The 15,745-nt window shown below is 47.1% G+C and overlaps 1 protein-coding gene across 2 annotated transcripts; it reads right to left on the bottom strand.

Moving 5' to 3' along the window:
* Nucleotides 1-41: 41 nt before the first annotated feature.
* Nucleotides 42-10,734, bottom strand: Fbl (fibrillarin rRNA 2'-O-methyltransferase). 2 transcript variants are annotated; one of them, XR_015450536.1, is made up of 10 exons: nt 10,606-10,734; nt 5,138-5,314; nt 4,950-5,048; nt 4,768-4,862; nt 3,650-3,820; nt 2,584-2,716; nt 1,807-1,886; nt 1,471-1,583; nt 279-424; nt 42-147 (listed from the first exon to the last, which is right to left on the bottom strand). XR_015450536.1 is itself a non-coding variant. In XM_004874163.4 (9 exons), exons 1-9 carry the CDS (start codon nt 10,613-10,615, stop codon nt 123-125), a joined length of 969 nt encoding a protein of 322 aa, XP_004874220.1. In that variant the 5' UTR covers nt 10,616-10,734; the 3' UTR covers nt 42-122. The 2 variants fall into 2 exon arrangements, 1 of the variants encoding a protein (XP_004874220.1); XM_004874163.4 differs by lacking the exon at nt 1,807-1,886.
* Between the last annotated feature and the right edge of the window lie 5,011 nt (nt 10,735-15,745).

Below are 15,745 nucleotides of genomic sequence, written 5' to 3'. Positions count from 1 at the left end.
CTATTGCCTATGATGGTTACAGAACAATCAGTAAACAGAGCAAGGGATGAGTCTTTTAATAGAAAAATCACACGTGCAACAGTAGCAACACACATCTCTGGGAATCCTGACCGCATTGAGCTTCAGTTCTTCACCTTGGGAGGTGGCCTGTGAGTAAAAGACAGGAATGGGGAGGGAGGAGTGTCACAGTTGTCACCACTCTAGGAGTCCCCAGAACCACAGCACTCTGGATTGGGGCGGGAGGCTCTGTCTTGGTGGATTACTGGGCCCCTGCTCACCTGTACACACCCACGACCACAGCGTGGTCTCTCTCATATGGCTCTAGGGTCAGCTGTTCCTGGGGTTTCATGTTCTCCTGCTGCATCTTCTTCACTTCAGAAGCAAACACGGCCTCAGCTGAGGCTGTGGAGTCAATGCAGTTGGCCTACAGAAGAAAAAGGATTTGAGATCTGAAGCAAGCGCTGGGCTGTTTTCCTTTATGATGCTTTTTAAGCCAGAAGTATGTTCTCATCAGAAACTCAAGTGAAATCTAGGTTTTGGAAATGTGCCCAAAGACTTCATTACAGCTACTGTTGGTTTCTTCATGACAGCCCACCCTGTTTCCTCCAGGGTGTACTTTTATCTTGCTTTTTCCATTTTTACTTGGCTCAAGCTGACTCTGCACAGCCAGGTTCTCCCTCCCTATTCACCTTTTCAAATAGACTTTATCACCATTTAAAAAAAAAAAAAAGACTAAATTAGAAAAGTTTTTAATTCGAGGCCAGATGTCCTCTATTTATCAGTGTTTAAGTAGGGCTCAGTGGCGGCACACCTTAATCTCAGAACTTAGGGAGACTGAGGCAGGAAGACCTAAAATTTACCACCTAGGCAAGTTAGCAAGAAACTATCAAGGTGTAAGGAGCTTGTGTTCATTCCCCAGTACCAACAAACAAAATGAACAAAAACAAAAAACCCCACAACTTTACATTCAGCATTTTTTTTTCTGCTTGCTCTTAGTAGTAATGCAGCCAGGAACAGTAAAACAAACAGCAAAAAGCTACTATCACAGATGGTAGGTTTCACTGCCAAGGACCGAGTTTGATCCCCGGTATCAAAAAAAACAAACAAAAAACAAAACAAAAAAACCAGATGGTAAACCTAGTGAAAAGACCCATAGGAGTTCTCTGCATTTTAAATTATAACACATTTTGAAAATGCACCTAGTATTTATCCAGTATCTATTCTATGACAGGTTTTGTTCTTCACGTGTTGACTGATTTTTATATTAACTCTTAAAGATAATAGGACTAATATTTCTAATGTTACAAGCGAAGAAGCTGAGTCACAAAGGTTTAGTAACTTGCCCAAAGTCACACAGCTAGAATTCAAACTCAGATGGTCAGACTCAGCAATCATGCTCTTGACCACCCACACTCTCTTGCCTCCTTAAATCCAAAACATACCTCCCCAGGACACTCCCCAGGCCCCCACCTTAATGGAAATCACAAAGTGTCCTCCATTACGTAAGAAGGTGTGGGCATTCAAGGCCACAATCCGGGTTTGATCTGGCTGAGCCACGTCGGCAAAGATGACATCCACCATTGCTAAAGAGAGAGGGGAGCAGTTAAAAGCTGGATCCAAAGATCTTCCCAGACCCTCCCATGAGGCCTATGCTCCACCACCAGCAGGCTCCTGGGAGAGTCTCCCTGCTTCCACTCTCCCTACCCTCACTGCTCCCCCTCCCTCCATGGTGCCCCCCAAGATGGGTCCAAAGCCCACAGTCATAACATTCATTCACTCCTCTTGTAAACCATGGTTGCCACCTACTCTGTGGCCAGCCCTGGGCTGGGCGTGGGGGACATAGAGATGAGTCAGACCCGGACCCTGCCCTCGAGATGCTCCCGGGTCTGGGGGGGAGATAGACACGTCATCAAAAAGACAAGTAAAGGTGAGCAGTTAAAGGCAAGAGCGCGTGGAAGACTGTCAAATGAAAACAAGCTGCAGAGCAAGAGCGGGGGTGATGGCATGGAAAAAGCAAAGAAAAATGAGTGGAATGAAAAGTAATGTTTTTAAGGCAGTGTGATTTTCTTTTTTAAATGAAAAAGTAGTATAATGAAAACTGTAAAAATTGGGAAAAGCAGATAGCAAATGTTCTTACTAATTACCTCGGGGAAATTTATAAGGCTATTTTTCACTCTAGTTTTAAATTTAAAAAAAAAAAAACCAAAGTCATTAATATTCATAATAGGCCCCTCGGGGCCAGGCCATACTCAGTTTGTGCTAGAATGTCACCAAACAATAAGGGCCCCCTGAAAGAGGCGTTTTAAACAGAAGCCAAGGTAGTGTAAAAGGTACCATGTTTTGGAAGGAGGCAGGAAGTGCAGGGGACCTACGAAGCAGGGAGAAGAGCAAAGAAGTGGGCTTCCCAGACAGCTCCAGGCACCTGTAGCAGTTACCAAACACCACCTCACCTGGCTCCCCTCCCCGCTTTCCATTCCTGCAGACTCAAGAGGCCTGCACTTCCACACTAACGCCACTGATTCTTCCAGGAAACCTGGAGTGGCTTGTCCTACCTGCCCTGGGCCATCCCCCTAGACTCCTCACCGATGAGCATGCGGTATTTGTGCGGGTGTCGAGCATCCTCAATCACGGGAATAATGTTGGTCCTCTTCTTGGCCAAGTTGATAAGATCACGGCCAGAGCGGTGGGAGAACTCAACTGCGTAGACCAGACCATCCTAACATAGATCCGATGATAATGAACAATGAGACTGCTTCTCATGTATGGAGTGTATACTTCAGGCCCCTAGACTACACACAGCACCTCTTTAGACTCCCAAATCAAAAACATACCATTTAATGACTATTGTGATTGTGTCTACATTACAGATGAATAAACTGAGATATAAAGACATGAAGTCACTGACCAAGAGTTACTCTACAAGCAGCAAAACTACACAATCCAAATTTGCCTGATCTGAGGACCTGGGCTCCCAACAGAAGCACAGAGATGAAGTAACAAAGCTAAGTGTATTTGAAATGGGCAGGCATTCTCAGGAATTAACTTGTTTAATTTTCAGAAAACCCCATTCTGGTTAAACTGAGACTCAGGTAACTTGTTGAAAGCCACATCATTATAAAATGCTTACAAAATAGCCTGGAGTGTCTGACCACCAAATTAAACAGCCTATATATTCATGTAACAAGAAGTGGTAAAGTGAAACAGACAGGTACCAAGCACCCTCTACAGGAGAAACCTGTATAGCCACACAGAAATGCAGGCCCGGCCCAGAACTATGAAAACTACCAGTTCTTTCAAGTGAAACCAGAAGACCAGAATTTGGGAGTGTGACTTTTTTCTTTTTCTTGGACACAGGGTCTAACTTATGTTGCTCAGGCCTCGAATTTGCATCTTCTTGCCTCAGCCTCCTGGGTAAATGAAGTAATAGGCACATACCATTACACCCAGCTGGGGCTGTGAAATTTTTAAGAGGGGAACCAAACTGTCTACTCTCCCAGCTTTGGGTCCCACTAGTGTTGTTTTAACCACACCTCTTCCCTCAAGGCCTCAAGTTGTCCACTAACTCATAGGAACATGGTGTGGGGAAGGAGCCAGGCCCCCATTCCAGATTGCCAGAGAGGTGGCCCACCCCCCAACCCATCCAACTCACCAGGCCTACGATGTCGGAGACATGGGAGACTGTGGTGCCAGAGGCCGCTCCAAGGTACAGCACCTTGGCCCCAGGCTTGATGTGGATCTGGTCCACACCACCCAGGATCGCTGCAGCCAGTTTGGAGCGAAAGGGGTTCCAGGCTCGGTACTCAATTTTGTCATCTCCTTCCTAGGGCAGGAGAGATGGGGGCAGCGGTCAGTGCTAGGCTCTTCTGCAGGATCATCCTTAACCTTAGTCCCCTCAAAAGAAACACAGTGGCAGAATCATCATACAGGAACTGGACACGGGCACACACCAGTGACTACGACAGAGCTGCCCTTGTCCTCTCATAGATACTGCTGACTCAGAGACAAGAGGCAGCAAGAGACAGGAAATAGTAACATTAAGACCAGCACTCAGTCACCATCTCCTGTCCCCACACTTGCATGTGCTGCCCCTGTTCCAGGTACTAGGGACACCACAGTGAAGAAGAAAGATGCAGATCAGCCTTTGCAGACTAAGTGTGCACTAAAGTAACTAACAAATTGCAACCTGCCACAGTAGATGGGGACAGGTGCTGCAGAGACCAAGCCAGGAGAGTGGATGGAAAGCAGAGGGAGCAGGGCAAAGAACAGGTGAGAATGAAAGAGTGGCCAGGAAGCTGACTTCTGACTCAACCTGGAGGGGCAGAAGGAAAATAAACAGGAAGACCCCAAGCAGGCTGGTGGCTGAGCACAGAGGAAATGACACAATGATGGGCAGTAAAGGCTGCTTTTGACAGAAAGGATGACATGAGATGGCCCTGTCAGAAAGACCAGGTGACTCCTGACCAGAGACAGAAATGATGAGTAGGAACCAGCCCTGCGCCAAACCGGGAGAGGGGAGAACAAGACCAGTGTGGCTAGGGAGCACTTGGTCAGAAGGGGAGGAGAGGTCCATCAAGCCACAGTGAAAACTCAGGACCGTGAGGCAGTGCTGAGTCTCAGAAGACAGGAGGGTCGCACACGATCTGATTTATATACTAAGACGATCCCCCGGCTGTCACTTGTGGGTGCCATAGCAGGGGCAAGGAGACCAGACCACTGGTGACACGATCAGCTGGGGTCTGCTGGCTTGCACAGGGGACCAGGTCTCACCGAAATGGAGACTCTCTTCTCTCCATAAACAGACTCTCCAGGGACCAGATTCTTGGTGACAAGTGCATCTTCCTTTCCTCGACAAATGAAGACACCTGGTGAGGGAAGCAGAGCAGGCTGAGGATGCTGCAGTCCCACACCAGCCCTAACTTTGGAGCAGGTGCCTTGCTGTCCTCACTTACCCTCGTGCCGGTGAGGTTCCACCATCACATTCTTCCCTGACTGGTTTCCTCTTCTTCCTCCCCGGCCACGACCACGGTTGCCACCCTGGAAGCCCCCACCTACAAGAGATGGTGTGGTAGGAGGAGACCCCAACTCTTCCCTCACTGCACCCGGGAAGGCCCCCTCCATCTCCATCAACCTCATTTACCCCGTCCTCCTCCGCCACCACCTCCTCCTCCTCGGCCACCACGGCCTCTAAAGCCTCCACCGCCGCCGCGACCTCGGCCGCCACCAAAGCCTCCTCGGCCTCCACCACGGCCGCCACGACCTCCTCGGTCACCAAAGCCCCCTCGGCCGCCAAAGCCACCTCCACGGGGGCTGAAACCTGTGGCCGAAACAAAAACAGAAGTCAGAGCAATGACACTAAAACACTGAATAGCACTCACCCAGCAGTTGCACTCAGGTGAGAAACCAGAGAAGCACGTGACTGTGGGCACCAGAACACATGGCCAAGAATGTCCACAGCAGCTGAAAACACGTGTCCAGCAACAGAACGGACAAATAAAATGGAAAAGTCATAAGAACAACAAAGATGACCTTCAGTTATACACCACAGGTAGAGAAGTCTTGGAATGATAACGTTGGGCCGGGGATTTAGCTCAGTGGTGTCACCACCTGCTGCACGAGCACAAGGTCCCAAGTTCAATCCCCAGTACCAAAAAAAAAACCCCTGCAAAATGATAATGTTAAAGTGGAAAAAAGCAAGTTTCTACCAACCATATCCAAATGAAATCCTTTTTATGAAGTACAGCAACAACTAAAACTAAATAATGTTATGCTCTATTGATATATGTGGTGGCCCCACTGCCCAAAAAGAGGCAAGAGGAAGGTGAAACTCAGAATGCCGGTTACTGCTAGGGAAGGAGATGTTACGGGGTTAGCAAAAAGGCAGGATACGGAAATAGCTGCAGGTTACAACTGATATTCAACTGATTCATAGAACTCATTTGATGTCTAGTGAACCCTAGCCAAGCATGGCAGTGAACACCTATAATCCCAGCATCTGGGAGGCTGAGGTAGTAGGATCCCAAATTCCAGCCCAGCCTGGGCAACTTAATGAGACACTGTCTCAAAATTTAAAAGGGGGCTGAGGATGTAGCTCATTGTGAAGGCCCTAGGTTCAATCCCCAATTCTGTTCCCGCAAAAATTAGTGAGCCAGCCTTGTGTGTATGCATGCTCTGTGGCAACAGGGTCCTCTAGAGCCTGGAAACATCTTCCTGCCTTCTCACCTTCACCTTGCATCTGGAAGAAAAGTGCCAACCCCCGCAAAGAGCTCCCTGATGACTCATCTCTCCATTCCCAAGCCTGCAACATTCCTCCCTTTAATAGTACTGAAGACAAAAGTGTCATTTTCTTTCTCCTTTATTTTAGTTTTTCATTCTTTGAAATTGTAACATAACTGCTATTATTAACTTAATTTTTTTAATTGACAGTTTAATTTTTAAAACTCCCAGTCATGACCAAGAGTTGCTTACTTTTTATCAAGAGGGAAAAAAGGAGAAAAGACAAATTGTCCTTTTAAGGATGGGCAACAGTCTATAGGCAGTTTAAGGCTTGTCTATAAGGTAAAAAAGTTTAAAAAATAGACTCTGAGAGACTTTATTTTTGTCACTTCAGGACAGAGTAAATACTGTTCCCTGAGCACAAAACAATGTTAGAAGTAGACCAAATTCTTCCTGTACTAACAGATTCAATATTCAACTCTTCTATGGTGACTTCAAAAGCTCTGAAGTACTGTTCTAAAAAATTACATAAATTAGCCAGGAGTGGTGGCGCATGCCTGTAATCCCAGCTTCATGCCTGTAATCCCAGCACATGCCTGTAATCCCAGCACGTGGGAGGCTGAGGCAGGAGGATCACTGTGAGTCCAAGGACAGCCTAGGCTACATAGTGAGTTCAAGGCCAGCCTGGAACACATACTGAGACCCAGTTATTGAACCAGTTTCCACTTGATCTTAGCCAAAAGGCCGAGAAGCGATCATTGAACCAGTTTGAAAATCAGTGATTTAAAATTATCTCACTATGTAAATTATTCAATTATGCAACATAAACTTGCCAACATTTTTGTAAAGATACATCTTGTTCACACCCTATGCCATCTTCGTGAATTTAATGGTATTAAAGATGAAAATGTAATTTTTTCTCCTTTATTTTACTCTAGTCCTTTTCTTTCTTTAAAAATATAATTTAGTGGCCAGGGACATAGCTCGGCACCACCAGGGTCTGCCTGGCAAGCATGAGGCCCTGAGTTCAATTCTCAGTACTGAAAAAAAAAAGATAATTTAGTAGCGATTACTCTTTTTTTTTTTTTTTTTTTTTTTTTTGGTACCAGGGATCCAACTCGGGACCTTGCGCTTGCGAGGCAGCTGGCAGAACCACTGAGCTAAATCCGCAGCCCTAATTTAATTTCTTAAAAATTTCAAAACACTGTAAGCAAGAACTATTTACTACCTTTTATCTTCTACTCCCTCTACAGTCTACTTTCCACATAGCAAGCAGCTAACAGATGATGGGGATAAACTGGGGTTCAAACCTAGGGGCACACCACCACTGAGCTACATCCCTGGCCCTTTTTATTTTTTGAGACAGTCTCACTAAATTGCCCAGGTGGTACTCAAATTCCCAATCCCCTCTCAGTCTCTACTGGTGCCAGGATTATAGGTGTGAGCCACCACACCCAGCTTGGATGATCTTTTTAAAACAGCAGACCAGGGGGCCAGGGATTTAGCTCAGTGGTTCCCCGCCTGCCTCACAAGCTGCAAAGTCCTGAGTTCAATCTCCGGTACCAAAAAAAACAGATCAGGTCTCATCATCCCCTTGCCCAAATCCAAGTTTTCCACTGCATCCGAAATGAAATCAAAATGCCTTTCCCTGGGTTATAAAACTTTGTATCAGTGAGCCACACCTTGCTTAAACCCTAGAACCCAGAGATTCAGATTTAACTGTGCTGAGCATGGCAACTCTGGAGAGCTCCCCAGGGGATTCTAGAGCATAGCCCAAACTGAGAAAACCACCATGCCAAGGATCTGGCCCCCGACGACTTCCGGGATGGGCCCTGTGCTCTTCCCACCAAAGAAGGAACACAGGACAGCTTCTATAACCCTACCATTTGCTGTTCCCATCCATGCCTGGCTCCTGCACAAGAGTGGCACAGCTCCCCACTTCCCCTCTGCAGCCAGGTCTCTGACTCAGGAAGGCCTTTCTGGACACCCTATTTACCCTGCTTTACTTCTCTACATGGCAACCATCACACATGGCACTGTTAATATGGTCACAACAGAATCAAGTTCCGAATGCACAAGGATTTTAATTGTTTCTATCACCACCACATCCTTAGTGCCCTGCACAATATCCAACACAAAGTAAAAGCTCAATAAACATTAAATGAGTAACTGCCTGCTGGTGACTCTTAATTCCCCGGGTCCTGTTCAGAAGTCAGGTGATCAAGCGGTGACCAGGAGAGTCCTGGTCTCTCCCTTTATGTATTCCACACAAGGAGTTTGTTCATGACATGAAAGAGTAGAGAAGGTTCATAGGAGTCACCTTCCACCTCAGGGCTGTAAATACTAAATGACTTTATATACAAAAGTACTCCACATAATATACAGCTGGAACAGTTTGAATATTATTTAAACTCAGAAGAACAAGTCCCCTCAACCCCTACTTAGGGGAGAAGCCAATAGCTAGGCCTCTGACTCTCCAACCTGACAGATCAAAGACAGATCCACCTGGCAAGTGTGGGGCCCATGGGGTGCAGTAGGCTTAAATGTAAACTTTCAGTCCCAGATACTCAACAAATCTTAACCCATTTCAGAGCCTAGGGATCTTAGGAAAATGTACCAAGAAGACTCACTCTTCAAAAAAAAAAAAAAAAAAAATACACACATTTTTCTGGAAAGTTTGTGTGTGTCACAGACTCCCTGATTTATAATCTGTTCTTGTTCCACAACCTTCCCTATCTCCAAAATGTTGACTCCACCCTTCCAGCTACACATCCCAAACCTTTGGTTAGTCCTGGCTCCTTTCACACACACAACCTGCTGACTGTATTTTCAATATACATTCCCCCTGCTACCACCCTGATCCAACCAAGTCACATCATCTCCTAGGTTTCAGCAACAAATTCCTACTGATGTGTGCTTCCTTCCTTGCTCCCCTAAAGTTTACACACTGAAGCAAGAAGGATCCCCTTTAAAAGTGTCAACCACACTGCATCACACCCCTCCTCAATCTCACACAGGCTTCTTCTCACCAAGACTAAAATCTTTAGTGAAGAGCTGACTTCTAACGCTTTCTACAACTTCACATTTTAACATGCAGTGGAGAAAGGCTGGAAAAAGGCACATCCTCTATTCCTGGGGGAATCACAGTCCACAGGATGCCTGCAGGCATGTCAGGGTCTTAGAAGGATACACAGCTTAGTAGCCCCTACCCTTGTGCATGAGATTCCTCCAACACTGAAGAACCAGGACCTGCGGAGGGGAGTGTGGATTCATACTCCCCTGCAGATGACTCCTATCTCTCCACATACATGCACACCCACAAGAAGAAAACCTGCAGTAGGGAATCAGACTCTTGGCAACAGTGAAAAACTTCTCAAACAGTGGAGCAAGTTCTCACACAGAGGGAGGTAGGGGCTGGGAAGGCCTGATTTAGGAAGCTGTTAAACATCGGGTACAAGAACCCTAGCTTTGTTCCCCTTGAGAAAGATAAGAGTAACAGAGCCAGTACCATTATAAGTCAAACAGTGCTGTTTTCTTTTGAAAATATTATCTCATTTAATCCTTATCAGCTGCCATTTTATTGATCAGAAAATTGAGCCTCAGAGGTAAAGCCACTTTTTCAAGGTCACTCAGGAGGCTAAGAAGCTGAACCAGAAATGAAACACCGAACTGAACCCTTCTAATGTTAAAGCCAGGATTCGCATCATTCCACCATGAGGGGGTTGAGGTAGAGTCAACAGAATAACGGGAAATTTGAATGAAAGCCACTCAGGCCGTGTGATTACTCTCCCTCCATCCGCTAATGCCAGCCAGGCTCGTGATGTTTCTCTTACCACAGAATCGGGATTCCTAGGCCTCCACATCTCCATTCCATCTTCGAGGACCCACCCCCTCGGAAGTGCAGAGAGCGGGAAAGTGGGCCACGAAGGGCCGCACACTACAAAGCGGGGTTCCTCATCCAGCCTAGCTTCTCAGAACCAGCTCTCAGCCCCAAGATCAGGGATTCTCCGTCTCCGAGCCCAGGCAGATCCCCTAAACCCATGCTCAAGAGATCCAAGGCCCCAGATGCCTGGATCCAGACTCTGGGTCAGGAACTTCGAATGCCGCCCCTACCCAAATATCTAAAAACCGCCTGTTAGACCAGGACCCCCAATCCCAGGCTTAAGGCTCTGGACTCACGACCGTGACTCCGAATCCGGTCACAAACCTCTACACTTCCCCAGGTAAGGATCGATCCTCTGGCAGAGCTAGTACTCCCACCCTACGCAAGACCGGATCCCAGGCTCAGAGCCCCAGCACCCATGCCAAAGCCCCGCCCCTCCGACTCCGGCCTGGCACCCGGAATCCCCCTCGCCCCAGTTCCTGAGTTCAGACCCCAACCCCGGAATGCACCTGGCTTCATGGTTAGCGCTAAGTTGCGCTGCTCGTAGAGTCTGCAGCGTCCCTGACTCCACAAGTCCAGAGCTTTCGCACGTGGAAAGAAGCGCAGGCGCGCCAGTGACGTACGGCGCGTGACGCAACCACGTATCCCCGCCCCTTGGCTCTCCCGACGGCCGGGAGCTCCGCGAGCTGGCAGTGGGCGGGGATTCCCTAGACCCTGGAGGTTCAGCCCCTTCCACTCGCTGTCAGTGCGCCGAGCTTTGCCTGTGCGAAGGCTTCTACCGCAAACCTGCTTCCGGTTTCCTTCTAGTGGGTGCGAGCTGCAAATAAACTAGGGCTGCTACCCACCCTTCGTATTGGTTCTGCCCTTTGCCTCTCTTCCCCAGATGAGCTTTTGGCTGTCCATCCTTGTGGGTAGAGATGTGATGTTTTACACGTTGATTGTATTGGTGGGAGGAAAGCACTGGACTCGAACTTTCGATCCTCCTGCCTCAGCCTCCCAAAGTGCTGGGATTAACATACATATTAACACACATAATTAACATAGTGTGCCACTATGCCCAGCTAGGAGTAAACTTTATACAACTGACGGAGCAGAAGGAATCTGTCCACCTAAGGCTCCCTCTGCACCCAAAACACCTTCCTTCACCCATTTCCACCCTCAAAACAGGTGCACCTTTTCTTCAGAAAAGTTAATACCTTCACAAAACATGTACTATGCACTTTATAAGCACCAGGCACTGTTCTAGGCTCTGTGAATACAGCAGTAAACAAGACAAAAATCCCTACTTTCCTGGAGCTCATCTTTTAATTGAGGTATTGAATGTTAGAAGGCAGTAAGTGCTTTGGAGAAAGAGCAGGAAATGGACTCAGGGATTGGAGGGGAGAGGTGAATTTTTTATAGGGTGGTCAAGAAATGCATCAGGTGACTCTTAATCAAAGAGCTAAAAGAGGTGAGGAATGAGGCAAACACCGAAAGAATTCCAAGCAGGCAATATTGCAGGTGCAAAGGCCCTGAGGCAGAACAGATATGGAGGGTTGGAGAAACAGTGACCAGTGTGGTTGGGACAGAGTGAGCAGGGGAGAGAGTGACAGGACATGGGGGCTGGGAGGTAGGAAAAGCAGATTACACAAGGCCTTGTAGTCCTGGTGAAGACTGAATTTTACCATGGGTGAGATGGAACCGTGGAAGTGGCCTAAGCAGAGAAGGCCCATGATCTGACATGAAGTCCTTCCGGATGCACGTGGGACACAGACTGGGAGTAGGAGTGGGAACAGGAAGGCCAGGAAGTGGCCCACTGGAGTGGACCAGTGAGGAGGCAATGATGGACAAGATTAGAGCGAGCAGGGGTGTCGGGAGCAATGCTACATAATTTTGGGGAAAAATCATTTGATTAGGCCTAGTTCTCCTGCCTACAGGCCAGCTATGGCATTTTGAGACATAATTCCAGTTTGGCCCCGGTCACAACTGAAACCTCAATGATCCGGTGATGCTGTGATGCTCCAGGACAAGATTATACCAGCTGAAGACATCCTGGGAGGAACAAAAATCTTCATCTACTCAGTTCCTCATTGTTCTTGGATTGTTACATGTTGTTTACACGGATGTACTGAACTCTCTGTCCTGATGTACTGAATAAAAGGTGCGGCAAGCTCAGGGGCTTTTGTCTTTGCCGCCCAGAGCAGCATTGATCAGACCCAAAGGTCAGCTTCTTCTCAAAGTCTCATTTTTCTACCTTTCCTGTATAATTTAATTCACCTTGTGCTGCAGTGGCTCGCAGGAGACTAGGACTTACTGCAGAAGCTCTAGTAACATCCCCTTTCCTTGTTCCCTACACAGGGGCAGAGGGTGTGATGAAGAATGAGTAGATTCTGCATAAGCATGGAGAATTTTTCGCTTTGTAATATTAAAATATTAATATTCATCCATGTATTTCATCTGCAACTTAAAGCAGAAGTGCTACTATGAGAAATTACTGAAAACCTTCAGGCTACAAGTCTGTAGCCAAGATATGGAGTGTGTCCCTGTCACTGCTGTAACCCTCTGGCCTAGCACAGGCCTGGGGGAGCTCAGTAAATGGTTATTGGGTAAGTGGATGAACCAGTACTGTTTTGAGTTCTCTGTGAGGATATCCTAGCTGCACAATGCCATCAATTCACACAGGAACATTCCTGGATTGTGTTTAGACATTAGGATGAAGAATCTGTTTAAACTTTTAAAAGTATAGGATGAAGTGGTTGACTGTATTCTGGGTTTCTAGGAGCTGTGCAATAATTCAAATGAGTCTGATTCAGGATAAAATTACCTATTTCCTGTGGATTATACCATTGGCCTTCTTTTTTGTTTTTTTTTTCCTTTCAGTATTGGAGATTGAACCCAGGACACTACCGCTGAGCTACATCCCCATCCCTTTTTATTTTTTATTTCAAGACATGGTCTCGCTAAGTTGCCATCATTGGCCTTGAACATGTGATCCTCCTACCTCAGCCTCCTGAGTAGCTGAGATTACAGGCATGTGCCACCATACTGCACTAATTTTTTTCAGGGACAAAAATACTCAGAGTACAGTGTGAATTTGGGTTGCCGGCCCTATTTCTTGGAATCCTGGCAGCATCTTCTGGTTCTGAGGTATTTCATCTGCCAGCTTGCTCTGCAGACCTGAAATTGGCATTGTCAATGAGTACTCAGTGAGTGCCTGCTGTTCTTGTGCTGGAACACAATTAGGGTTGAAATAGACCCAGGCCTTGCCTCCTGCAGGTGCCAGTCCAGTGGAGGAGACAGACTGACCCACACCGTGGAGGTCCATAATGGTTGGGGCCAGGCTGAGGAAGGTGCAGGCAGACAGGGCAGGGCTGGGAAGCACTCGGGACTTTCCCTGACAGTGCACATCTCTTCAGTGCCCTCAGAAGCTTCCTTTTGACTTCCTGCCAACCACCATCTGCTCTCCCCTGAAGACACCGCCCTTCTGAGTAGACAGTTTACTCCTCTTCTGCCCCCTTGCCCACAGGATCTGCAAATGGGATAAGATCTTCCTTGCTCTCCGATCCCACTTCTAATACCTTCTTTCTGCCCCCTCCCTAAACCTCAAACTTTGAAGCTTACACAGTCACAAAGTAACAACCACTCCCATTTTTGTTGCCAGGTCTGTCAACTCTCAGCTCACTTCTGCTCTCTGTAATTTTAACTCTGGGGTCCCTGCTCCCCGCACTGCTTCTATCGTTATTCTCCGTGAATTCCAAATTCAAGTTGACTATCTTTTGACCATTCCTCTCCTCCAGTGGCCTTGACCTCCACCCAGCCTTTCCCTCCCATGGTCACACTTAGACCCAGTGCTGGAGACACAGGGGTGACTGTGATAATCCCAGAGGTCTCAGCCTGCTGGGAGAGAAAGACCCACATCCTGAGAGTGATAGCTCCAAAACTGCAGCCTCTACAGCATCTTGTGTTGCGGTTTATATCTAGATGACCCCCCTACAAAGCCTCATGCACTCACAGGCCGGGATTTGGGGAGGTGATTGGTTCATGGGGGATTAGTCCACTGATGAGTTTATAGCTAAATGTGGTGAATGTGATTTGGGAGGTGAAGCCTGGCTGACGGAGAAGGGCCACTGGGGACGAGACCTGGAAGAGCGTATCTCCCTCTCTTCCCTTGATAGCGCTCTGCTTCCACCGCTGTGTCATGAGCTGCCTCCTCTGCCATGCTACCCTGCCTTTGGCGCCAACAGACTGTGGATTGAAACCTCTACAAACTGTGAGCCAAAATAAACCTTTCCTCCTTAGAGTTGTGCATGTTGGGTATTGTGTCTCAGTGACCAGTAAGTAACAGACATCTCAGTTCCGTGCATCTCATTTTCTACCCTTCACCTTTTATGTCCCTACCTCAGTTTCTCTAAAACGAATGTTCCGATGAGCTGTCAGCCCCAACAATCCCCTAAGCTGACCACCCCTGCACCCATCCCTCACCCCTTCGTGACCACACTACCCTCACCCTCCAGCCAGACTCCCTACCCACCATTGTCACCACACCTTTGCTCACGTCTTCAAACTCTGACTCCACCTTTCTGCTTACTCTGTTCCAGCATCCTGGCAGCTGTTGTAGATGGTGAAAGACACATAACCACTCTGGCTGGTTTGTTAAAAAAAAACTCGAAAAAATTGTCTATACTTACTGTCTTCACTTTTCATTTTTCTCTTTAAATCAGATTTCCACCTGCATCACTCCACCAAAATGTCACTAATGACCTCCATGTTGCTAAAGCCAAATGGCACATTTTCTGTCCTCATCTTAATTATTATCATCAGCATCTGAAACTCTTTCCTGTTTAATTAATATGCTCTTTCATCTAGCTTTCAGCACCTCCTCTTATGGTCAGGATCTAAAATATCCCCCCAAAGCCTCATTGTGTTGAAGGGCTGATGGCCAGTGATGGGATTTGAGGAACTGAGTGGATTTGGGGGCCCTTGCCCTGCTTTCTGCTTCTGGATGCCAGGAGGTGGGCAGCTTTCTTTTGCCACGCCCTTCAGCCATGATGTTCCTGGCTTGGAGCCAGCCAACCATGGACTGGAGCCTCTGAAACCGTGAGCCAAGTAAATCCTTCCTCCTTTAAATTGTGTGTATCAGGTGTTTTGTCCTAGCAACAGAGATCTGACCCCCTATGGCAAACCTTTTAGGCCTTTCAGTGATAACAGCCCTCTGTGGCACACGTGCCATGGGGTCAGCACCACTGTCTATGTTCTCCTAGTGCCCTCTCTGTTCTATATTTTTATTTTTTTTACTGGATTAACACACTAAATCTTTATTCCAATTCTATGAGATAAACACTCATCATTAATTTCACTTTAAAGACAAGGAAACTAAATCAGAAATGTAGTAACTTGCTAGGATTATAAATGCTAAATCCATAATCAATAGCTTGCTCTCTGTCTCCATCTTCCATCTCTTCCCTTTATCCAAGCATTCGTCTTCTCATCCATCCATTCCTCTAATCCATTTCTGCACCTTCTTATTTCCCCAGGCCCCCTTTCCCCAATCCAACCACCTGTTTCTTCATGTTTCCTCCCTTACCCAATGAATATTCATCATGTGCCCAACACCTAGCTGTATGGGGAGGAAAATGGAGGATGAAAGGCATGAAACTAACACACTGGCAT

Source organism: Heterocephalus glaber, unplaced genomic scaffold (assembly GCF_053883595.1).
Source record: "Heterocephalus glaber isolate CG9 unplaced genomic scaffold, H.glaber_assembly_v1.0 deba00001002, whole genome shotgun sequence".
In the NCBI taxonomy this organism is placed as follows: domain Eukaryota; kingdom Metazoa; phylum Chordata; class Mammalia; order Rodentia; family Bathyergidae; genus Heterocephalus; species Heterocephalus glaber.
Note: the sequence above shows the minus strand (reverse complement) of the source record. Positions and strands in the feature narration are given on the sequence as shown.